The 26,132-nt window shown below is 44.5% G+C and overlaps 1 protein-coding gene across 5 annotated transcripts in view; it reads right to left on the bottom strand.

The window, feature by feature from the left end:
* The window catches only part of sulf1 (sulfatase 1), a 67,565-nt gene that overhangs the window by 13,365 nt on the left and 28,068 nt on the right, over positions 1-26,132 (bottom strand). For 2 of the 5 annotated variants that reach the window (XM_061666888.1, XM_061666892.1), the window contains exons 3-10: positions 25,454-25,622; positions 12,247-12,516; positions 10,809-11,048; positions 8,933-9,084; positions 6,296-6,465; positions 3,080-3,230; positions 2,168-2,343; positions 1,964-2,092 (exon numbers count right to left, since the gene is read on the bottom strand). In XM_061666888.1, coding sequence (XP_061522872.1) covers positions 1,964-2,092; positions 2,168-2,343; positions 3,080-3,230; positions 6,296-6,465; positions 8,933-9,084; positions 10,809-11,048; positions 12,247-12,424 — 1,196 coding nt within the window. In that variant the 5' untranslated portion in view covers positions 12,425-12,516; positions 25,454-25,622. Of the gene's footprint in view, positions 1-1,963; positions 2,093-2,167; positions 2,344-3,079; positions 3,231-6,295; positions 6,466-8,932; positions 9,085-10,808; positions 11,049-12,246; positions 12,517-12,913; positions 13,041-21,104; positions 21,248-25,453; positions 25,623-26,132 lie in introns of those variants that run through there. The other 3 variants (XM_061666890.1, XM_061666891.1, XM_061666889.1) reach the window with 3 other exon arrangements.

A 26,132-nucleotide genomic window follows, 5' to 3' on the forward strand; every position in this document is an offset into this window, starting at 1 on the left:
TCATATGGTTCTCCCTATCACGCACAGAATGAAAGGCATGCCGCTTACAAGCATAAAAACTCAGCAAGTTCCTTTGCAATCGCAATATTTTTCTGCACACAAAATGGTGACTAAAGCAGGGATTCCGCCCCCAAAAAAATGACAGTAAATGTTTATGTGATATCATTTAAAAAAAAATAAATAAAAATGTGTGTAACTTCATATCAGGACCGGCGCACCAGTAAACATAACAACTAATTACTCCTCCCAAGCTTAAACTTGGGCCAAAAAGCTCTAATATGATTGTGATACATTACATTAATCTGACATCACCACATTTTATTTATTTTTATTTTTTTTTGGGAAAAAAGGCGTATTATTACAGGAACAAAGTCAAATTTATTCCACAACAAAAGGTGTCTTTTTTCATGAATATAGTCTTGATTTTCTTCCCTCGTTAAACTTTGATTTTCTTTATCTTATCGACTTTATCTTTGAAAAATATGACTTTATTCCCGTAAGATTACCACTTTTCACTTGACAAAATACATCTTTGTTGTAGTAGAGTTTTTTTTTTATTACTTACTCTTAACATTACAAGGTTTTTTTTTGCTTGAAAACAGATGACTTTTTCATTTTACAGAATTGAAGGGTACACGTCAGTTATGATTAATTGGTGTTATGATTATGTGGGGATCCTTATAAAAATTTCCCCCCTGTAAGGCACACCTGAACCCAAAAAGTTGGAGAACCCTTGCGCTAAAGAGGCAGCATTTCACTCTTATTTCTGTTTATTTTTCCTAATGCCACAAAGTAAACTGCGCAGGGCAGCGATTTTCCATTCGACCTTTAATTGCTGTGGTTTCTGCCGCCGAGAAACAATAAATTGTGCAGGAAATTGCAGCAGAGCGACCTCAAGCACGTCTCTCGCCGAGCATCCAAACGGCTGACACAAAGCAGCCACGGCGATAACGACCATTTGTGACAAAATATTATGTCAAGGCAGCACTGTGTTCTGAACCACAGGTCTGAAGTTCAGGGTTCGAATCTCGGCTCAGGCCTTCCTGTGTGGAGTTTTGCACATTTTTACTGTGTGTTTTTATACTGTACAATGCTGTTGAGTGCAGTGTTTGTCATTGCAAAACACATTTGAAAAAATTGTGCTTTGGGGGCGAGAGGAATAGAACGGTTTAGTTGAATTTGTATTCATTTTGTTCAATGACTTTCACCTTCATTGAAGACTCTTGATGGCGTATACAGCAAAGAGGGGAGTTCTATCTTGAATTCTATCATGTTTCTGCCTTCTTTATCAAATGGCTGGCACCCGGAACTATCTGTCATATTGTGTAAAACAAAGTTCAAAAGACTAAAATGAAAGGCTTGTTCCACAAAGCAAGCTTTTATGAACAACTCAAGGCAATTAACAAGACTCCCGGTCTGCTCGGCAACACTCAGACAAGTTGTGGCAACATTGGCGTAACATTCTTTCAGAAGCCAGCCACTCAAACTATTTTGGGTTTGTTTATTGAGTGCAACTATTAAATAAGCCACCATGTTGCCCAAGAAAGTGTGCTGAAACAATGTTATTATACTGCGTGCTTTAATTTTGAAGGTTTGACTTTTGACAGGATGTGTTATTGATGTAGCCCTAGTGTTGCAGAGCAGACAGCTATGGTGCCTTGAGTTGTTAATAAAAGCTTGCAACGTCGTCTGTTGAACCATTTAGACACAACATATTAAATGGTTTGGATAAACGTGCTCCGATTCCAGAAAACAATTAGCCGAGTCCTGATTTATTTATTTTTTTTGTATGAAAACTGAGCGAATGTATGAAATCCAGCACAAAAGTTTGCCAAAAAAAACTGGCAAAAAACGAATCACATAAAAACTGGCCATACGAAAACCGTGGTTCCACTGCAAAGTTTTTATAACAAACATACCTGTTAGGTTTATGTGTGCAACAGTTATGTCTGTCCAAACAAACCTATTGCCGGTCCTTTCCTGCTCCAGTAGCTTCAGGATGGACTTTCCGTCCATGTCCGAAGGCGTGTCTAACCCAGCAATGTGGAGGATGGTAGGCGCGAGGTCGATATTGAGCACTAGATGAGGATTTCTGAAGTACAACAGAAATCATATGAATTGATGCATATTAGAACAATCATATAGATTTTTCTAGAGGCGCTCTTACACTGCACCGGACTCCACGTTGGGCCCTCTCAGGAAGAACGGCACGCGAATGTCAAAATCGTACGGCATGGACTTGCCTTTGACCAGCCCGAACTGACCGATATGGTAGCCGTGGTCGGCGGTGTAGATGATGTATGTGTTGTCCAGCTCGCCCGTCTCTTCCAGCATGTCGTAAACCTGGACGACAACGGGAGATAGTGAGGATATTTGGTGTGGCGCACGATGTGAGATGCAGTTGACGCCCAACGGGCACTTCATTAGGTACAACAATCGACAGTCGGGGCCGTCTTCTGAGCAAATCAGGAAAGATAATTCAGGGTAATCTTTCGAAACATCCAATGATCGGGCCGATTGCAAGGTAGGGTAAATGCTCAAATTTAGCCCGACTGTCGTTATGTGTGTACTACAGGCTTAAGATTTACGATTGTCGACCCTGAAATCACTCAAAACATACCCGACACCACAGGATAATCGCTCAGGATACTCTTTCAGAGACATTCGGTAATCAGGCCTTTGCTGACTTTGATGGCAAGGAAAGGAAAACGGTCAAATTTGTCTCGATTGTTGCAATGTGCATACCCCGCTTTTAAACGTTGAACAGGTTTTACATTGACAATTGTCGCCCCGACTGGAAAAAAAGTCACTCATAACATACCCAACACCTTAGGGTAATTGCTCAAAATAATCTTTCACAGCGATCCGATAATCGGGCCGTTGCGAAAATGGTCAAATTTGACGCTATTGCGCGTATGTGTGCACACCATTTGAGTATCATTTTTTGGGCCCTCATTTGCCACCACACTCAACCCACGCAATACGACACAAAATCAATCTCAGTCAAATTCCCGAGAGGAGTTCCCGTTTGAAGGACACCTGGAAATGGTTCACACGACAACAATAGGAAGGAACACACCTTTTGCACGGAGTCATCCACCGACATGAGCGTCTGCAGCCTCTTGCGGTGGAGGAAATTGGTGAACTCCATGTGGATGGGCTTCATGGGGCCCGTGTACTGCATGATCCAATGCTTGTCCATGTTGGGGGCGTAGTTGTAGCTGGGCGTGCTGCCGGGAAAACCAACAGGTGAGTGACTGTGGTAATACAGTAAACTGAACCTTACAGCAAATGGCAAGAAAAAAAATGTGCCCCCCCCCAATCCATATCTACGATCTATATCGTTATATCATAGAGCTCGAGCTAAGGTTATAAAATACATGTGCATATTGTGAAAGATCCTTTTGTACAAGCGTTTGCATGCGAGCCTGTAAGAGCACGTCTGTGGCGGCCTGGTAACAGGTGCCACGCTCGTCCGCCACGCTTGACAGGCGTCAATAGCGCCTGTGTTTGCCCAGGGAAAACAAAACGTCTTGATAGCGCTGTGCCAGCTCCTCTCTCCGGGACCGGCCTCTCGCACAGAGACCAGACTCTCCTCGCTACGCAGCCGCCACCGCCGCGTTCTTGGCTCGGAGAAATTGTTTTGAGGGCTGGCACGCGCTCGTGAAAAATAATAGTTCCCCCGAAGCGGGGTTTGAATCAACGTCTGGGCCCAGAGGACTCAATAAGTCACGGATGTCTGCAAAGCGAGCGAATAAACAGCAACAGGGAGAACATTGAGGGCTGCTGACAGACGCGTCTCACCTGTCTGGTTGTCTCTACTAAAACGACGTTTAGTCTGTAAAACTGCAAAAACGTCGCCGTGAATGCATCAACTGCAGCGAGACAAACAATGGAGGAGACAGAGGGTCTCCTGTATTTACTTCTCGGTAAGGAGACATTTTATCACAAGTGGGGGAAAAAATGGGAGGTGACTGCGGAGTACAAGAGTGCAGCCACGGCCATATATACACACACACACAAATGAAATCGCAGTTATCATCTGCCTCATGCAACACCCATATATTTTTCTAACATTAACCCCTAACCATAAACCTAACTTACAAACCGAACCCCTAACTACAACGCTAATCCTGACCTTTGACTGTTACCCATACAGAAAGATACTGATTGACGGAATTTATCGTAGATTTGAATGTTATATTGCTTTAATGACATCATTATTCTTTCTAGCACTTTAGGTGTAGTAGACATGGGGATTACAGAAACCTTTTGTTCCAGGAACTAATGTACCAAGAACTAAACGTTCCCGGTAATGTTGGTACACGAAACACGGTTTCTATTTTCCCCGTAAATCAAGTGGGCCACATTCCACTCACGGAAGCCTTAATGAAGAGCCGCTACGAGAGCCGCGTTGCTTTTGTGAGCAAGGGTTGAACTCTTCACCCACCGAGCCGGGCGATCTAATAAGCCCCAACAAAAGGCACCTGTCTCCGGTCGCCAGGCCGCCGAGGTACGGCGGAACCGGGAATGCCGAGGTCACACCTGCCGTTCAATGCAGTTGGATAACACGCAGGCTAACTTCTTGAAGGGATGAGCGTTGGATTACGACAGGAATATTCCCTCAAATAAAAAAAGAAAATGAAAAAAGGGGATTACCAAAACTCCCTTTAGCAACAGTTAAACTCTATGTTGGGAAAACCACATCCACAGTGTTTAAACCTAAAGGAATGTTAATCGCATTAATAAAACACATCCCCGGCAAGCGTTGCCGTCAAAAGTACGGAATGCGCTTTTGATTTACGAGGCGACTCCTCCTATTCCTGCCACCTCGGGTTGTGATGCTTTCGGAGTTATGGCTGCTTAAAGGCGCCTAATGCCAGAGAGTGCCTCTTCTCACGAGAATCTTGTTGCCCTAACCCTCAAAACACCCAAAATTATGATGAAATGCGTGTATTATTTTTTATGACGAGCATTTGTGGGTTCAATGTGTGGGGCTTTGTCTATGGAATTGCAGGGTGGGTCGGATCCAAATGCTCTGACGGGCCATTTAAAGTAATCTCACAATCTCGTATGCGTACCTATTTGCGTTCCCCCCCCCCCCCCCTGTGGAAATTCACTGAAAAACTCACCTACTTGCACTCTAAGATGAGGTTGAAATGATGCTAAACTGCTTTGGGATCATAGTTTGTGGTATATTTACAGTTTTCAACTATTAAAATTAAAAACCATTTTGACGGATGTTTTTTTTAAAGACCAACAGAATATTGTGTTCTGTGACAATATAAGCATGGGTTGGTTTCACCCAAAAACGTTTTTTGGTGAAAAGAAAAATGTTTTTGGGACAACCTCAAACTAAAAAACTGAGCCAAGGTTTTTGATTGCAACATAATTTATGTACAGCTATACAATGAAGAAATATGCCGTGAGCTACGCTGACTCAAGGCTCAAGTTGAATGTCATTCACTTTTCTGCATGCCCTTCGTCATTTACTCCATGAACTGCGTCTTATCGCAGATTCTCTTTGTCTGATGTTTCGTTTGACAGTGAACGTCAACTGGGAGTGGCAACAAACGAAGCCTCTTTTTGCTAGTTCTGAAACAGCATTTTTGCCCTGCCACGGCAATAAAGATCAAGTCTGTATCCAACCAAAAAAGGAAAAGTAAATCCATCACAACACCACACGCCCAATCCCCCTTTGGTCAGCCGGGAGTGTGGGGTGGAAGTTAAAAATATATTAATAATGCCACAAAGGCTGTTCTCCAAAGCACACAATGCATTCCTCTGGTCCCCGGGATGCGCAGGGAGAGAGAAAGTACTGATTGATATGGACAGGGTCAGGAAGTCCCAAAGGAGGGGAGGGCAGAAAACTAAGAAAGAAACTTGGAAAAACAGAGGGAGGGAGGGGATGAATGGAGCGACAGAGCAAACAGGCGGGAGGGAATGTTAAGTGGGGAAAGGGACTGTGAGGGTGAAAGCGGGACGCTGGGAAAGTGACGGGAGAAACTTTTTGTTGCAGCCTGGGAGCGTGTTCCGGGCACCCGAGGGGAGCCGGGAGGCCCTATGCGAGCCACTGATTTTGACTTCCCACTCGCAGAGTCTTTCAAACCGCCATCACTCGGAGTGCATCCACTAATGCTGTCCGAGTGTTAGCTTATCGTCGCTGCCCGATGGAGGGAAGCACTGCGAGCTCACACATATTTGGATGCATAGATGGCTAAACGGCTAGATGCTCGCTAGCTAGCTAGCTAGATAGACAGACAGAGAGCTAGACAGCTAGACAGAAAATACTCACATGTGCTGGGAGGCGTTGGGGAAAAACTCAGCGTACTGAGGTGCCGAGTCTTCTGGGCCGTGGGGGGCGGCGTGGCTGATGACCATCATCACCGGACGATGCGGGTACATCCTCTTGGACATGCGGAAGAAGTTGACGCTATCGTTGGTGATGAGGTCGGTGAAATAGTCCTGAGAGAGGAAACGGGGAAAGTGTGTAACATCGAACCATGCCACTATTTCAGAGAGGGGTTTTAAAAGGGGGCGGGGGGTGTGAGGCGGGTTCAACGAGTACACACAGCACCGATCTGTTGAGTCAACAGCTGGCAGCGTGTGTGTGTGTGTGTTTATACAGTGTAAGGGTTGTTCCCTTGTCCGGGTATCCCTGCGCTATTGAACGTGACACCGCTCGATGGCGAGGAGCCTGCCGCTGGCTCTCCGGGTGCCATTGTTTTGATCGTCCCCCGTGTTGTTCCTTACAGAATTGCAAGAGAGCTTTTTAATGTGCCCCGATTTGCCAACTTTCCGAGGGCCTGGCGTACGACACGTGGAAGGGCGTGTTCAGAACCGAGGCGTAAAAAAAAAAAAAAAAAGGTAGATTGTCACAAGTAAGGCTTTATGAATAGGCTTCACAGTCAAGCTGTTAAAAGGCCGGGGCGGCGGCCACACGTGCCTGTAAAGTGTGAATTTTTGTGTGCATGGATGCTGGACAAAACTCACGACAGTCGACAGCTTTTCAAAAGCTTTTTTCTTCTCTACAGTATAGCACAGTTGTCCGTCAGTATATCACGGTTCATATTTTGCAGCTTCACTGTATTGCAGATTTATTTTTTTTAATCATACTTAATATCGCAGATTATTTTATATTGAGGGATTGTGCGGTGATTATTTTTCCAGGCGGACTATTACTGCAAAGTCCGAGCGCGGAGGAAAGAGTGCGTAAAAGACAGAGCATGTCGGAAGTTTGGGATTATTTCCCACTCAAAACAAGCTAAAGTGTAATGTGGCTCCTTGCAAAGTACAACTGGCTTAAGTTACACAACTGTACGTCGAAGGGTAAACATCGTTAGCTAATTTAATACACAGTAGCCTACCGCCGCTTGCACCGAAGCATTACAGTGATCCATTTTGAACAAAACAGGCTTACTCAAATGTATCTAACCTATTGTCAGTCGTTATTGGCTAAAAAAACAGCCCGAATTTCAATCTTGAGGTGACAAAACACTGCACGGCTCCCGCAAAGTGAGGGAAGAGGCGGAGTTTCTCAGACAGTGTAGCATTCAGCAAAGTTAATACATTTGTTAGCTATTTTACATTGGTTAATAATGCAGAAATATTACAGACAATGTGGTGAATAATAGTAGTGAAATAATACGAACTTGACCATATTTGGGCATATGAGGTTTAGGCCCGATAGTGACGATATAGCAAAATCAGCTTTTGATTAGCTGTCCACTGCGGTGACTGATGCCTGACTTTGATTAACACATACAGAAAAAAATAAACTAAACTAGCTGTCCACTGCGTGTGACTGGGTTAATTTCCCAATTCCCACATTAGGGTTGAGGGTGGCTCTGAGTTCACCGGAGTCCCGTCAGATCACAATGTTTGAAGAATGTCCTGACAGCGTCTCAAAGGGAGACAGCATGGTTGTCAGGCTGGTGTGAGTTCACCCTTTTTTTTTTTTATCTCACCAAATAGGAAATAGATGGTCCATTTGCTTCTAAAACCACAAAATGCTGACCACGTTGGAGTCTTGTAAACACCTCGGCGGGCAAATCTTGTGCCTCCCGCCGCTGTCTAAACATTTGTTTGGCCCCGTCTCTTGCGCAGCCCATCATGAAAAGTTGACAAACTATAAATCTCCACGAGCTCTGGGAAGATGTTGGCACACCACCGCGAACGCTCACTGACAGTTCTGAGGAAAACACGCAGTCGAGACGGCTGCATACCGTCGCAAAAACGGACAGGAGTTATCTCCGTCGGCAGACGGTGGTAAAATTCCCTCGCATTCCTTCAGAGGTGGCAAAAGTACTCACAGTTCTGTACTTAAGCAGAAGTCCAGACTTAAGGCTAATTCGCAATGTAGAAAAACCATATAAATGCTTAATACAAAAAAGTGATATTTCACTTTTAAATAAGGCCATGGATGGAGAATATCTTGCTTCTCGGAATCGGTGGCCGACATGGTTGATGCTCCCTGGTTCACATTGCTGCTGTCTCTGTTTTTTCCGCCTTTTCCGCCTCAACCTCAGCTGACTTTACATCTACGTCTTTTGTACGTTGCGTCGTCATCCCCAGAGCTTAAAAAAAGAACCAGAAAAACGTACACTCAAGTAAAGACAGTAAATGAAATATTTGTTATGTTCCAGCACTGCATTCCTCATTTTAGCTTTCCCCCAAGCTGGTGTTTATCGCACCACACGTCGGCTTCTCATTTATTTGCCTAAATGTTACGGCTCAACACTGAGCCAAGGCGAGTCATAATAATAAAGTCATCCCCTTTAATTCCACCAGAATTCCTGCGCAGCATTGTGATAAGACCAGCGACGTCTGTTTATGAGCGGGAGAGGGGAAACCTGTAATTTTCCGGAAAACAAATGCGTGCAAGGGATTAACTGTCTCCGGTCTTATTGCGGGATGTAATGGGGAGACATACCTTGGCGTAATTTGCGCCGTGTTTCTCCTTGTAGCCGTTCCGACAGACGGTGTAATTGTAAAAGCGGGAATTTTTGATCAGTCCGACCCACTCCCGCCACCCAGGCGGGATGTAGGTGCCGTTGTACTCGTTGAGGTACTTGCCGAAGAATGCTGCAAAAAAAGAGAACAGTTTGTGCGTCAGGATTTAATGCTGCAATCCAACTGATTTTGCTGCTCCTTCTGGTGTAGCCGCCTTGGCCACCGGGAGGCAGTATAATACAGTCACGCAGACACAAACGAAGAAGAATACTACTTCTAACTGTAGTGATTTAGTAAGATGCTGTAATATTAATAATGTTTTTGGAGAGGATAAACAATATATTTCTGTGAGTATTGTTATATTATCTGTCTACATGTGTTGCATCAGCATTTGTGTTCAATTAACCATTGCTTCGGTATGCGTGTGGCCCGCTTACCGAGGGCCCCTACCGAGCTGCCCGGTGCGCCGCCTGCACATCACTCACACGAGACACCGTCTGATGAGGCCCGACAGTGGCCTGCCAGGCGTCACCATGTTTGCATTTCTCACGGCAGACACAGAGACAGCCAGGCAGGCAGCGCTGCGCAATCCGTAGCTTACGGTCAAAAAAAATGTTGCCCTGGCGAACACCGAGTCGATATGTCTGAAACAAGTGGAGCCGCTAATGGAGCAAAGGCTGAGGAGTCATGGCGCATTCCTGTTTCAAATCGTCAGCATAGTTCACCGGGATCATGCAGGAGAGCTTGTTAAGCGATGAGTTCCGGTTGAACTCTTGTTGCTAACCAAAACAGCATCATCTACCCGAGCGTGAAAACAGTCAGTGTGGCGTGTTACCACATGTTGTAAATGAGTTCCCTGCATACTATATAACGGAAGACGTTGACTAAAAACGTCTTGAAACAAGCGAGTGCATGATATGCTGCTTGCTGTTATGCCTTGCTCGACACAGGTAGAAGAAGAAAAGACACTGGCCTCACTCAGCAAGAACAAAAGCAATAAGATGTAAATCTTGGACAAATAGTGGTGTGTGATGCCAGCATCATGAGATCGAACTTTTATCAATTTCTCCCAAATTTGTCTTTATTGAAGAGAAGGCGTGATATGCTTCTATTCATCAATCAGGGAGGAGAAAAAAGACACAACTGGAACAAATACGTGGACAAAGAGAGGCAATATGCCTTCGTCATGTGATAACATTTTGGAAAACCTATCAAAAAGTGTTTTTAGTTAAGAGAGTACATGATATGCTGCTCTGCCTCACTCAGGAAGAACACAAACAATATTGAATGCAACATTTGGAGAAATCTGTGGACGAATAGTGGTGTGATGCTGGCATTATCATGCGATTTTTATGTTATGTTTCTTCCAACATCTTTTATATTCAAATTTTATTTTAATTATATTAAAACGTGCGCAAATAGAGACACTAAGCTAGCATCATGTGATCACATTTCAGAAAATGTATCAGAAAGCCTTTTTATTTAAGAAAGTGTATGAAATGCTGTTGTACGTCACTCAGAATTAAAAATAAATAAATAAATAATCAGAACGTCGGACCTAAAATTTGGACTCGTGTAGACAAATAGTGGTGCTAGAGTGCCATCGTGGGATCTGACTATTGTGTGCGCTTCTTTCCAAGTCATCTTTTTTTTCATTAATAGAGTTCATGATATGCTGCTGTGCATCCTTCAGGAACAAAAACAGATGACATTGCACCTAAAATTTGGACAAACCAGCAGACACACATGCGACCGAACTTTTGTACAATTCTTCCTAAAAGTCGTCTTTATCGAAGAGAGTGTATGATATGGCGTTTGTCCGCCCATATACACACACACACGGTTGTTCCACCCACCTGTCCTGTAGCCGGTGTTGTTGAGGTAGACAGCGAAGGAGCGCGGCTCGTGCTGGGCCTGCCAGGAGGGCGACGAGCAGTTCTCGTTGTTAGTGTAGGTGTTGTGGTTGTGGACGTACTTGCCGGTCAGCATGGAGGAGCGCGACGGGCAGCACATGGGGGTGCTGACGAAGGCGTTGGTGAACGTGGTGCCGCCTTCCTCCATGATCTTCCGGGTTTTGTTCATTACCTGCAGAGAGCCTGGAGGAGGAGGAGGAGGAGGAGGAGGAGGAGAAGCAGGTGAGTGTCAGGCAGAGAGGAGTGGGAAAGAGTGACCTTTGACCTTTGGAAGAATGGTGGCTATCCGTCTGCTAGAAATTACATTTTCTCTTGAGTGGTTAAATAATTAGAAGGTGCACAGCTAATCGGACAGATGGCTATTTGTGGGCTGTGTTTAATATTTCATGTAAAGAGGACTAGGATTTATGAGTGGAACATATCTACTTAGTTGTCTGTTGCTGAAAAATTTTTGTTTTTTGCTTGACAGCTTTTTTTATCTTAATACAACTACTGTAGCATATTGCAAAGATACAGTAAATATTGGTTAAAATGAATAAAATGCATTAAAAAGTCCTTGAGTAATTCCAAACTCTCTTAAATTATCTCTCGATTTAAATGAATGGAAATGCCATAAATACTTTCCAGCCTCCGCCAAATGAAACAATTAAAAAACAATAATAAAAAGGAAAATAGCGCTCTATAATATTCACTTTATAAAAATATATAGTAAATAACATAATTCAACAAAATTTAAAGAATTAAACAGTTTTTGAATCATGACTATTTCATTGTGGCTCCTTCTGGTGTCAACTTGGCCACTGAGGCGCAGTATAATACAGTCATGTAGACACAAATGAAGAAGAGTTTCACAACTACTGTAAGTGACTCAGTAAGTTGCAGTGATATTTGTTATTTTTCACAGAGGATAAAGAATACGGTGGACTTGCGGTTCGGCACCCGCGGATTCACCTATTTAAAAAAATACTTATTTTTCTTTTTGGTTTTCCTTTTTTTGGGAGGAAGATGGGTGAACAAATCCCCAAAACACTTATTGGCGATTTATCCCTGCTTATCCAAGAATTTTGGAGGTTAAAAAAATAAATAAATCCAATGCAATTATAAAGGCCGTCAATTATCTGCGGATTTTTGATATTCGCGGGCTGGCCCAGTCACTATCCCCTGTAAATAGCGGGGGTCCACTGTATATACCTGTAAATAAGGTGTTATATTGTCTGTCCACATGTCCTGCTGCACTGATGTTGTTTAAATATCAGTTGCTTCAAGCGGCGCATGGCTACATAGATGCTATTCATTGGCCCGGCTATTTCATTTTCCATTATGTGTTGCGAATACGTACAAACAGAAAGACCTTTGAGGTATGTTTTTGTATCCGCCTTACCCAGTTCCACATCCTGGTCGTCAGTCATGATGAGGATGATGTTGGGCCGGATGTTCCGGCGGTCCCTCTGGATGCGGCCCCTGAGGCCCTGAGCCCGGGTGGTGGCGTAGGCAGAGGTGCCCGGAGCCCAGGCCAGAGACGAGAGGAGCGCCAAACAGGACAGCCACCGCGGCAGCATTTTTGTCCGAGATGGATATTTGGGGAGCGGTTAGTCCAGTTGAGGAGAGGGAGGTCCACCCGGCCCGCTCACTCGCACCCTACTGCTGTCAACTGCGAAGAAACATATGGACAAAAGACGTTCAAATGAGCCTTTATTAGTTCTGAAATGGGGCAGTCTCTATTTACAGACGTGAACGTGAAAAGCAGCAAGAATAGTCAGCAGCATCGTCTGTGGCGATCGTAAATGAATTAAGATTATATATGCAGATATGAACATGAACAGCAGCAAGAATAGTCAGTAATATTTTATGTGGGATAAAATACGCATGCATCCATAAATGCTCTATACAAATACGGATATGAATGTGAACAAAAGCAGCAAGAATAGTCAGCAGCATTACATATGACGATTGTACCAACGATACTATCCTGTGTTTTGTGTTTTGCTAAAAAGCAGATATTCTGAGCTGACAAACAAATGGTGAGGATGCAGAAAAACAGACCTCACCTCCGAGGATCCCACCAGTCTCATTAACTCTCCTCCTTTCCTATCGCAAGCTCACATTTTGTTCCCTCGGTGAGACAACACGTGGAAACAACTCCATCCATACCGCAGGCAGACGTCCGTCTGACCGAACCGAGCTCGCGGCATTGGCTCGCTCACACTCATACGCGCTCTCCTGCGTCGGCCAATTGCGCTCCACTTACTGCCCATCACTCAAAATCCACCTTCCCCGCGCCCCTCCTCCCGCACGATGAGTCAAGCGTGACACAGTAGGGAGGATGAGACCACTCTAAGGGGGGGATGGGGGGTGGAGGAGGAGTAGGAGGATGCGTTTAGGGGCACCGAGGGCAGTACGAATGTTCCGCTACATTAACCCCGCCGCCGCAGTCGCCAATCACCGATAACCAGCAGCGCTTCGCGGCCTCTCCTGATCTCGAGGCCCCTATAGCCTGCTATTAAAACACGGCGGCTTACCAGTATAAAATGGATGACTCCGAAAGCTTTATGGGAGCACATTCATCCTAATAAAGAGATGACAACTGGATTGAATGTGGAAATAAACAGCCTTTGGCGAAAAGATGCTCTTGCGGGTATGAGGCGAGATGCTGCACTACTGCTTTCAATTCAGAATTAATGGCCTCGAAATAAAATGGCAGGTCTATGTGACACCTGAGTCCTCTGAGGGCCATACTAAATTTATGGGCCCCAAACATTAGTTCAAAATTTCAGCCCCCAAAGCCAGTTTCACTTAGAAACATGAAATTTGGGAGGTACGTCCCTCATCAGGAGACCACAAAAAAAGTCTCAAAAACCCATGCCTGAAAAGACACAGGGAGTTTGCCATTTTGGCTTGAAGCAGACACTTTAGGTTCATTTTGGCCATTTTCAGGTGTCATTCGTAGAAACATTCAGCCCCCAAAAACAGTTTCTCTTAAGGACATGACATTTAACAGGCACTTCTATGTTGACAAGACCCACAAAAAAGTCTCAAGAATCCATGCCTGAAGAGGCTCAGGGAGTCTGCCTTTTTGGCTTGAAGCGACCAATTTAGGATCATTCTGGCTGTTTCCTGGTGTCCTTCAAAGAAAATTCATCCCCCAAAGTTGGTTTCTCTTAAGAACCTGAAATTCGGTAGGTACATCCACCATGACAAGACCCACAAAAACTCTCAAAAACCCATGCCAACAAAGACACAGGAAGTTTGCCATTTTGGCTCAAAGTGGATATTTCAGGGGTATTTTGGCCATTTCCTAGCCCACAGGCCTTAGGCTCCCCCACCCCTGCTTTAGGGAGTCCAAATTGTATCTTCAAATAAATCATTATTGTTATGACACTTGGCTGCCGATACAAGACACTGTAAAAATGTTTAAAGGTTGAATTGCAAATGATCTTCGCCTCAATTCACCGTGTTGGCAGATTTAATCCACCCGGGCTTGCAGTCACTTCCGAGAAATGCATCAACAAATCCGCTTTGTGTGCGTGGATAAGTGACGAAATGCACTTGTTTTTGGTGTGTCATTACGTGGGCGCGTCTGCTTCTCGTCCGGCGATGTGACAAGAAGTGCGATAATCCGTGCTTTAAGAGCACTTTGCGCTCGGTCCCGGCGTTCCAGATGAGCCAGCCAGCCTCAGTCATCGTGACAGCCCTGTGCAAACATTGGCGCCGCGTGGAAAAACACCCCCTCCGGTGCACAGAACCTCACATTGAATCTCTCACACACACACACACACACACACAAACCTCTGTGACACTCAGAAACTCTTAAGACACTTGCTCGCAGTAAAACATATTCCTGCGGTGAGGGTCCGACTGCAACGCTTCCCAGAAACAATGACTCTGCACACACAAAAATGTCATGTCTCTATTTCTGTCCAGCTGTGAAAGACCTGAAACCAACTGTCAACCAGGCATGGGGGGGAAAAAAAAAACAAAACAAAAAAACACAGCGAGACTTCAGTTGTGAGAAGTCAGGGTCAGCAAAGCTTTCTCTGCTGGCCTAAACACTTATCAGAAGTATTGAACCACACGTACATCAATTCTAATATTTGTTCCAAGGCATTGTATTAAATGATTCCCAACTGTCTATTCTCTTAACATGGTGGTGTTTCTATTGGCTGCTCTGAAATGTGTTTTGGTTTGTCAAAGCAAATCTTGTTACAGCCAACTTTGACCAGCAAAACACAAAGTATGATCAATTTGGCACAGTTTCATGTTATTATTTTGTCTTGGTTTCTATAATTGCGACATGATAGGGGCGCTATTACGAGGTCGAGGGAAATTCACGACTCGCCACTGCTAAAATCACTTCATGCCAATTAAAATGAGGACAAGACATTAATTCCATTGTGGAATTTGCCACAAATCCCGTGGTACCGATTCGCTCTGCTAAAACGCTATCAATAGCACCGCTGTCCGGACCGAGGGAGATGCCGGACACGGCGAGCGGTCGCGCAGCTGCCGCCGTCCCCTTGAACTGCGCGTCACCTCTCATCCTCGGCTTCACTCCCTTCCGTATTCGCTAATCGGCCGGCGCTAATGGCTCCGAGCGTGTTTGCCAATGGTGCTACTAGGTCACCGGATTCATTTGTAGGCATCCTCGTACTAGAATGGTGTTCTCATCCGGACACAACATTTCTCCAATGAAGAAGGAAATGATTACATGTTGGCTTCTAAATCATCTCCAATGCTTCATAACGTAGCTATCCAAAAATATGATTTAGAACACGTGCGGCCAAATCCACAAAACCCCCTGATGTTTTATTTCATTTTCATACAGTAAATCCTTTGTCAATGAAACAGAAAAACAGTACTTAAATATACACCAAGAGCTTCCAAATACAGCCTCAGCGACGATTGTTGTTTAATAATGCAAAATCAATTTGACTGAAATAATCTATGGGATGATGTAGTATATCTACGCTGTATATTTATATCACCTCTATTTAGGGGATTAATTCCTAAATTCAACGCAATGCAAGTATAAAGGCAGTGACCATGTAACTTCTAACACCCTCAACACCCTACTTATCTTACCTTTCACAACACATTTTTGTGCAACTCATTCACTTATCCGTAATGGCGCAAGCAGCTTTCCTCGCAGTTATTGAGTACGACAGCGTTGCTCTTTGTTGGCTGAACATAATAGAGTAGCTTGCTTGTGTAACCAACCGGGACAGCGGCGCTGTTTGACCGGCTTGGCAGTCCATGCCCTCTGGTTTTTGGGGGCCTCAAACCACACACTGAGCTGCACTCTGACCGTTCCCTGACCCAATTGGTAATATGGCTTTGATGGTGACTTTTTTAACCCAACCTCAGCAACCCGAGGCTACCCACACACCCACACACATACACTGGGGGTTACAAAGGACAGACTGAGGGAAGGGGGAAAAAATGTGTGCAACGGGGGCGAGTAACAAAGGTAACAAAAGTCATGTCAGAGTCTGGTTGTGATTGGTTCTCATATTCATTTCAACAATGGCCAAGAGGTTGCATCTGGCTTGGGTTCTGTTCGGTCCGAACATTTATCAGCTGTCACTGAAAAACAGCAGACCCACTGTGGAGACAAATAAGCCGATGCTTTTGCTCCGGCACACAGTGGAAAATTGATCCAGGTATCGCCCCCTCCATCCCTCTTTAAGTATCCACCGAGTCTGGCCAAAAGGCTGGATCTTGTTCACGTTAACATGAAGAGGGCGGGAGAGGTGAGGAGGTTCACGTTCCCACAACAAGATGCGAGTCAAAACCCAAACCAGATGCCACGCCGCTGAGAAATAAATCCGTCAACTGGCGACCGAGAACAATGGCCATTTCAGTGCACCTAAAATCCTGAAAATCTTATTCCAGTCCATCCATCTCCCACACAAAACACCGGGACATACTGCAGCTCATTCTGATTTCGCCCTCTCGCTCTCAGAGGGGGAAAATGATTATGGGAAGGCCTTATGTTAACATTGAGGCTTGTCCAAATATTTCTGTAATCCCAGGGAATTTGGCTGGTCGGCTGCCACGAGGCCTGACGAGGGAGGGCCTTTTTACACTGAGGAGCGCCTGTGTCGGGGTCCGTTGCCAACGCCAGGCCAAGGTTAACGTCCTATACTACGCTCGCTCAGGCCTTCCCATTAGAGGCGCTGGGCACCCTGAAGGGGAGCTGTGTCCTTGCGTTGGTTGCAGGTCTACACTGCGATAAGGCTCAAACCCGTCTGTTTTCAGACCCTTAAATCTGATGATTTGATTGACCAAAATCCAGTGGTGGGAATTCATTGTACTTTGTCACTGTACTTTAAGGGGGACTTTGCAGTTAAAAAAATAAAATAAAATAAAACAACACTTTTTGTCATACAGGTTTGGCTTGAGGTACGAGTCAAGCCATGCATGGGGTAAGTTGTGCCAGAAGTCAATTTTTGGGGGGATAGGCTACATCACCAAAACTGTTACGTTCAAATTGAATCTGCTTGTTTTGGGGGGGGTCAACATCCTGAAATATATATTCATAGATTAGTATTAGTTTCCCCCAGAAAATGAACTACCTTCCTGTACTGATCCTGAAAAAGACAAGTGGCTCAACCTATCCCACTCTCTACTACAGTTGACAGTAAAAAAATTATTTTTACTTAAGTACATTTGAGAGTCTGTACTTTTTACTTTTATGTTCAAACGTTTGTAAGTAAAGGAGTTAAATCAGTACTTCTACTTTTACACAAGTATTTGTACTTCTCCTTAAGTACAGCGTGTGAGTACTCTTGCCACCTCTGCCAAAATTACACAAATTGCTCCAAGTCCAACGAAGGTTATCGGTTGCATTTAAAAACTACTTTCACTCTGACAAGTCTAGGGTGGGATTTTCATCAAGGGTTGAAGGAAAATGGCCTCGCCTTAGCGAAACGTCAACCTTGACTTGGCTATCGGACTAGAAACTCCACATTTTTATTCCCAACTGGGTAAGAGACCTTTTGTATCGCTAAGGTTGCCAGGCCATACCCTCCCAATCGCCATCATTCGTGTGTAATTAAATGAATCCTGATCCAAGAAGACTTCCAAAAAAGGGGAATGAGGTTTCCAAATCGCAGGGTGGTCCGCCGGGTTTTGAAGTATTTAAGAGGGGCATGTTTTTCAAGCACATGTAGCCAAGGTCATAGCAGCAAGCTGCCTTCTTTAGACTATAGAGCAGGGGTGGGCAAAGTGTGGCCAAGGGGCCACTTACAGACCACCGAGCATTTACATTAAATGAAAACATTTATTGTAAATTTAAAAAAATATAGTAAAATTCCATTTTTTTACATGTGCATTTGTTTTTATTAATTTGTTTTATTAAAAATGTTTTTAATTAATTAGAATTAAATTAATTTGAAATACAAAACATTATTATTACATACATATTTTAACTTACATTTTTCCCCCCCCATCATTTATGAATGAGCTGACACATCTGTCTGTTTTAATAATTAAATGTGGGCCACGTCGGTATTATGGGGTGTTCCCAAAAAAATTGAGAATTTGAAATATGAATCTCTGAGTAACTACGTCCTTAGCCAATGAAATTTAATAGTTTGCATGTTGAAAAATAAAAGATTTACTTGTCAAATTTCCAACAACATATTCAAAAGGATAGCTTTTACAACTGATTGTACAAAATGTCCCAAATGTTCAATAAATTCCTTTTTGCCTTCCTATGATTTTATCGTGCCATGTCCAAATTTGTATTTTCATTTAATTTTCTGAAATCCATACTGTTGTTTGACTGCGTTCAAGTCTATTTTAACGCACAAAATTATTTTTCCTTGCGAGTCAATGTCATTCTTCATCCGGAAACAAAAGAAATTAACTTTACTTTTTGTCCAACATTAATTTAAATTTGAGAGAGAATTAGACGATGAAATTATGTAAAAAAAAAAATATTATCCTTTATTTTAACAAAATAGGGCCTCAGTAAACTCGGTCTATCGACCATTATAAAATCAACTTTTCTTGATGCTTTCCAAGGCGGCTTCCATTTTACAAGTGGAAAAAGAAAATATCTACGAGCAGCGAGTGGCTTCCGTGCAGAAATGACGGCTCACTAAATGGCCAATTGAGAATCAATTGGACTGACAAGTTGGACAGCCCGATGCCAAGTTGCACTACGGCGGCCCCATCATCTTATCAAGACTATGTTGCTTTTTCCCGTTTCACTTGTCAAGCGTGAGTGTACTGTACAAGCCTTAAAGCGAGCAATTTCTTGTTAGGCCTGCTCGGTAGTTGTAGATGGAAACCATTAGTGAGCCTCCGATGGATAAAATACAACACGTTTGTAATTCTCCAGCCACTTTGGCCAAAAGCCGCACTCTCTTCCCCCATTAGAAACACTCCATCAGGCCGCAGGAGCTCTGGAGAGAGTCAAGAAAACGGGAGGGAGTTCTCACAGGTGGCTTCCTTGTCTTTTTACTGACATGTCACATATTTCTCGATATACAGTAAATGATTCCCCCTCCAACCACAAGAGAAAGGGACGGCTAATTGCTGTAAACGGGTTTCCACTGAGGTAATTGTCGAGAATACGGCAATGGACTCGCGTTTCTATGAATTCATGGACATTCTCAGCGCGTTCAATGGGCTTTTCATTTGGGCGAGAGAAGCGGGGCTCTAATCCACTTTGGTGCGTGACGCGGAAAGTTAAATAGGTTTTCAAGAATGTCGGTCTCAACAGGACGAGTTGGGTGTCACTCGGAACGTCAAATCTACTAAATGTGCTTGTCTGCGTCCAGGGAAAAACATTTTTAACTTGTATTTTAAAGCACCCTTTACTTACGAGCTGTGAGGACTCGCTTTTAACATGAGGGTGGTTGAAAAATACCTTATCTCCACTAATAGCTAAATTTCCCCCCTCAAGTCACCAATAAATTCTTATCATAATCACAGTATTTCAGTAAATGTCAAGTCGCGGAGGATGATTTAGGGCTATAATAACACTGTCAGGATAAAATTCCTGCTCCTTCGGGCCATTGCCGGCAAATGAATTCACCCTCGGAGGAGTCTACAAAACTAATGCGAGTTCAATATTTTCTTATCTCCGACTGCTCTCAATAAAACGGTCGATTCCGTAGAGTGAGGGCGGTTTCCTGGCAGCTCGTGCGTGAAACTCAAACCGCCTCCCCCTCCCGACAATGCGGACGGAGCATGTGCGGGCGTATTCTTGTGTAAAAGTGTCGTCAAACGCGAGAGGCAGCCAGCGTGACCTTGGACGCCGTAAACAGCAAAAAGGTTTCGCGCGCCAACGTGACACCGCTCGTAAAAACCAGATTCATCTGATTGCACCTGTGCCAGTTCAACATTCCGCCGTGGGCATTCACGTGTGAGTGGGTATGGGTGGTGGGGGGGTATCATATGCGGTGTGTGTCGGAGTAAGACTCAGTTAAACAGAGACAGACATGTAAACCTGTAATTTGTATAGGGGGGAGGGGCTCACATTTCCATTGCCTCTGGCCGAATGTGTGGCTTTCCAAAGCATGCCGTAACCTCATTTGTATTTTAATTGACTTTATCACCACCGACAAATAAAACGCAGATCTCAGTGCGCTGGAAAGTATCAAATGGTCAAAAGGAGGGCCAGACAGAGGCTCAATGCCAGTATGCAGCATTGGAAGGACTTTGATATCAAAGCTTTACTGCCGTGCTGTATGACGATAATAATTAATGGCATTTCAGTAGGGAAAGATGATTTGGGATGCAAGTGTTTTTTACATTTTTTTTAGTTACGAGTATGGTCACGCAATGAATTAAACTCGTATCTCAGGGCAGCAGTGCAGCTTATTTTTTGAAGCACCCCTGGAAATGCCCAGAAATGGGCGTTGTGTTTACTTCTTCCTACTCAGTTTCAGACTGGCGGGACAAAGTGAAACTTATTACGTTGCAACGTGAAGTTTATCATGTTAAAACATGAAATTTATCATGTTAAAATGTAAAATGAATCACGTGACAACGTGATACTGAACTTTTTTTTTCCTGATGTTGCACCAATACGCTTCTATTTTTTGTACTGCATGTTTGAAATAAACATACGATCATTTCTGACATGGGTTCTTGAGACTTTTTGTGTGTCTACCGATGATAAAAAATGTCTACCAACTTTCATGTAGTATGTGAAAATGGAGATTTGGAATATCAACGCAGGAAAAACCAATCAATTTATGAACTAAAACACTCATTAAAGAAGCTCACCCTTCCAAAGGCTTCCATTCCTTGGCAAGCCGAAAGAATGCAGATCATCCCAAAAAGCTCTGCAGGTTGCAGACAAACTCGGCTGAACTGGCCTCGGAAAAGCAGGTAACGCTGGTCACGTGACGCCGTCGGTCCGAGGAATCCTGCATCCACGCACACGGCGGTTTAGCGCCAACGCCACCGGAGGCTAGCAGCGGCGGCGGCACATGGCCAAGTTGGTACACACACATGCACGGGTAGAGGAGGGGAGCGCTGGCAGAGGCTGAATGGGTTCACTGGCTCCAGGGGCGAAGCAGAGAAAAGAAGCAGGGGAGCTGAAACAAACGCTAGCTTCTATTAGTGGAAGTGCTGGAGCGGGGCTGCAGGGGTGAGGAATTCATTCATTTGCACCCCCCACCAACCCCTTTCTCCATCCAGTCCCTTCACTTTGACCCTCCCACCCCATTATCTCCTTTCTGGAAAGGCAGCGGATGAAAGGAGCACCCCTTGTCCCCCCCAGTGGCGGCACTTCGCCCTCTAAAAAAAAAAAAAGTAAGAATTCCGACAGGCTCGCTTAATTGTACGCGATACAGACAGGGCCCTTTCTCTTTGCCATCTAAAACAGATTGCTTCTCCCCGGGGAGGGGATTATTAGACAAGGGGGGATGACAAAGCAGGGACAGTGCGGCCCTCTGGGGGGGCGCAGGACGGAGGAGGGGTGGGGCTTGCACATAGGGTGCGTGTGTGTGAACACGTTTTCCTATGTTTCCTTTATTCACGGCCGTGTCTCGGGAAGATTACGTTGGAGCTCGTGTTTCAGATTGAACCTCCGTTTCCACTCATTAGCCCCTTTCACACATCCCACCAATAGCTGGGGATGTCAAACTCCTAACTTTCTTTCTTTTTTTTTTTAATGCTTGCCATTTCTCAATGTTATTAAAAGTGAAGAGAATTTGAAATTTTGGTCCACAAGAACATGAAGTACACGCACATGATTGAAGCGGAACTCATGAAATGATATGGCGGGCCGGATCTGGCCCCCGGACCTTGAGTTTGACACCTGTGGAATAACGGAGCGCCGCAAGAGGGGTACGTCACCCGAGCTTCTCCAGACCCTTTGCGTTGAAAGCGATTGTTGCAGCCCTTTATATGGCACACCGGCATCACTTATTGAACTCATTCACTGCCTTCACACGACGTTTCCACGCAGTTGTTCCACACAAAAACAGCATTGTCGCTTCAACAAGTGGCCAAAACAAAAAAATGTTTTTATTTTAAAGCTGGTACTTTAGTAAACATTTCCAGGTACAGGTAGTTTAGAAGGGGCTACCATCTTATTTTCGATGCCACTGCTAGCCCGCCTTCATCAGATGTGAGTCATAGACTAAAAGGAAGAAGCTAAATTAGCTAACTAAACAACGCGTCAGAATTCCTTCCAGTGACGGCGACGAGTTGAATGCTTGCTTGTCCTGACCTTCGCTGCTCAAATGAGAGGCTGAACAAACACTTGTTGGGGGGGTGCATTGTGAGAGCTCCAAAATAGATCAATGCTGCATAGCGTGTTACCCCTGGAGATACCTTCTAAAAATATATAGAAATAACAACATGTAAAGTCTGAAACTGCTCGTCAAGGGCTAATCACTTAAGTTTAAATTGAAATGTATTTATTTATTTTTTAAATAATATGGTAATTCAAGCTGATATCATTATTAATCAACATGTTTTTAAAGGTACGTGAGAACGTATGACACCAAAGCACCCTTTTCTGCATGTTGATTACATTAATGTTGTTTTCAATCAATGGTAAATAATCTCCTGTCACTTTAATCAATCAATCAAGAGTCATTGTTTGGCCACCTCTCATAGGAGAATGTAAACTAGTTTAACTGTCAGGTCTCCAGCAGAGGGCACTCTTAAAAGATCAGCGTGATGTGCTGCTGCCTTTTCCCCCCTTGCAACAAAAACTTCTTAAGAAAATGGAGTGTTTGCAGATCTCCAGATACGACACATAGCGCACTGCTACCGTTCCAAAACAAGCCGCAAAAATTTGTCCCACCAATTAGTAATTAGATAAGCTCAGTGACGGGAATTACAGTCTGACGCACACACAAAAAAAAAAAAATGACTGAGAAGATGACAGAGTTGCTACTGGACTAATGTTTGTCTTGGCCAGAGTCGAACCCCCTACCAAAGTCCTAATTATTTGCAGCAGCTGCCGTTCACGTAGTACGCTGTTGTTTGTAGCACGCTGACGCTAAACAGTTTTAAAGGGTTGCCCTTGCAGTCTAAACACAACACGGAGCGTCATATAAAGTGCCTGCCCAACAGTGAAACACAAAATCCTCACATTTCGGAAGATGGAAGCAGCAAGTTGAGCTCGTATTGAGGTCTGTGTTCACAAAATGTTTGCTCAGGTAGCATGGTATGTTTAATTGTGAATGCTATCACCTGCAACTCGGTGTGCGCCACACAAGTGGAGTCAAACCCCTTACAAGCTGTGTTCACACTTGTCACATTTGGTTTGGTTAAAACTGGTGCCATTGCTCTGTTAGTTTGATTCATTTTAGACTAGTGTGAATGCTATCATGCGAAACCTGGTGGGCAGCACACATGTAGACTGAAACTGCTTTACTGTGTTCACACTTGTCAGGTAGGGTTTGGTTCGAAGGAGCTCCGTCTATTTTGTAGAGTGTGGACGCAATCAATGATGCACACCGAACAAAAGCGGACTGAGACCAATTCCAGGTTGGGTTCATGTCGGATTTGGTTCAAACGAACGTCATCCATTTGGTCAAATGTGAATGCCGTCAACCGAAACCTGTTGTCCACCATAAAAGTGGACCGACACCGCTTCTAGAGTGTTCACACTTGTCAGGTTTGGTTCAAATAAACTTTACTTGTTTGGTCAAGTGTGAATGCCACCATCCAAAAACCTGATGCCCACCTAAGAAGTGATTCCGAGTGAGATCGATTCTAGGCTGTATTCACACTTTTCACAATTGGTTCGCTTGAAACAATCTACAGTATGTCCGTTTGTCCAAGTGTGAACACTTTCAACTGAACCATGATGCGCAGAACATAAGTGGACCAAGACCACTTACAGACTGTTTACACTTGTCAGGTTTGGTTTTAAACTGTGTCCATTTAGTGGATGGAGACAACCTTTTTCAAGCAGTCTCACTTTGCATTTGAACTCTGAAGCGGTTCAATTCACTTTGGTTTGGTGGAAACACCTAAGTACATTTTACAAGCTTTTCATGACGTGACAGCTGGTCGTGATATCATAATATAGAATAATGTCGGTATGTAACCCAGCAAACTGCCTTGCGGATTGGAATATTTGAGTTTCGTCACGCTGTTTTTTTTTTTTTTTTTTTACTGGGCAACTTTCGATCCGACGATTACATGCCAGAGAGAACGGCAAGCCGAAGTAACAGAGAACACAACCCAAATGTCTCACGGTTTTCATACTCAGATCAGATCGTTCAGCCACATTTTTCAGTCTTAAAAGCCGCAATGATCACAGCCTACCGGGGATTAAGTACTTCAAGTAGCAGGCAGGAAGCGCAGCTAACGGCTGGTTTACCAGGGTCAACACCGGCTCGCACAACAGCGGCTTTCACCCGCACGGCCTCCCATGCGCCTTTTTACAGCTGCGCAATCTCTCACGCGCACACAGCCCCTGTCGTGGGATATAAATACTATACATCTTATTCCCGCTTCCCTTCTTGCTTGAGTTAAAGTTACACACAGCGGCAAAGTGAGGTGCCAGTATCCCCCTTGCCACCACATACCCCCAAGGTGCAATTTTCAGAAGACACACAGACAGACATTTTATCAATCCCGGGAGAAAGTCCAGCATCCGATAAAATGAAGAAGCAAGAAAACACATTCAGAGTCTCTGCAGGTCCCTCCAAGTTACTGCGATGATGAGCGTGTCCTCTTCTGGCCAAAAAGCCGGTGTGCCAGAGGTGCACTCGGAATTAGATTTATGAAAGTGAGTTAATGGAACGTGGACATTTTTCATTTTCCTATTTCGGGACCTGCCAAAAATGTTCCGAAACCAAGACTTGATAGGGAAATTTAGGATACTTACTGCGCAGACAGTCTACAACATTGTCACACAAGAGTCTCCAAATACCCTGAGCTACTTTCAGGCAATGGGGGGGGGGGGGGGGGGGGGGGGGGGGGAAATGACATTAATGGAATGTGCTGCCTACTAATCCCTTGAGACGTAGGAATTTGCGACAGAGGGAATTCCTGTCAGCTGGACTTGGAAGGGGTGGAAACTGAAGTCCTAACACAGCACCGCTATGAATCTCAACTCCTGACGTCCAGACTTTAACGCAGGGGAATGTTTGGAAACGTACCTGACAGGGCAGCGCGCAGCAAAAGGAATCCTGCGAGTGTTCCCTGCGCTCATAAAGGACTTGATGGCGGTGAGGAGGCAGGAATAGGGAGGACCACACAGCTCCTGGAAGACAACCTCTCTCCTCTAATCCCCTCTCCGATGTGATGACACCCTCCAACCTCGACCATCTGTTGAAACACGTCCCGGAGCAGTCAGCACACCCGCCGCCGTGGCGAGAGAGCCCCCATCCCGCCCCGCCACCTCCCACCCGTGCTCGGGTGGCCCAATCACAGGCCGGCTGCTGGGTGGCTCCTCGCGAACCAGGAGGCAGGGACAAGGACAAGAACACACACACACAATTTGGGAAGCAAGAAAAGCCCTGCTGGTACTGGTAACCTGAGAGGGAGAGTGAGACGAGTGGAAAGAGACTAAATGGGAGGGGAGAGCAAAACGTGTGTGTGTGTGTGTGTGTGTTGCGTGTCAGAAGCTAAAGTAGAGGAAGAAGATGGAGATGAATGGTGGCATATAGTTCATAAATATTGCGACAAACATTAAATAATGATATACAGGGTAGCTGCAGGTTTGAGGGAGACTGATTGAAGATATTTTAAGGCCCCTTTGACTAAATTTTAGACCTGGCGTTCGATAAATGTGACCACAAGTACCGCAATGTACTATATATTTCATACTTAATATGT

Source organism: Phycodurus eques, chromosome 21 (genome assembly GCF_024500275.1).
Source record: "Phycodurus eques isolate BA_2022a chromosome 21, UOR_Pequ_1.1, whole genome shotgun sequence".
NCBI classification, from domain to species: domain Eukaryota; kingdom Metazoa; phylum Chordata; class Actinopteri; order Syngnathiformes; family Syngnathidae; genus Phycodurus; species Phycodurus eques.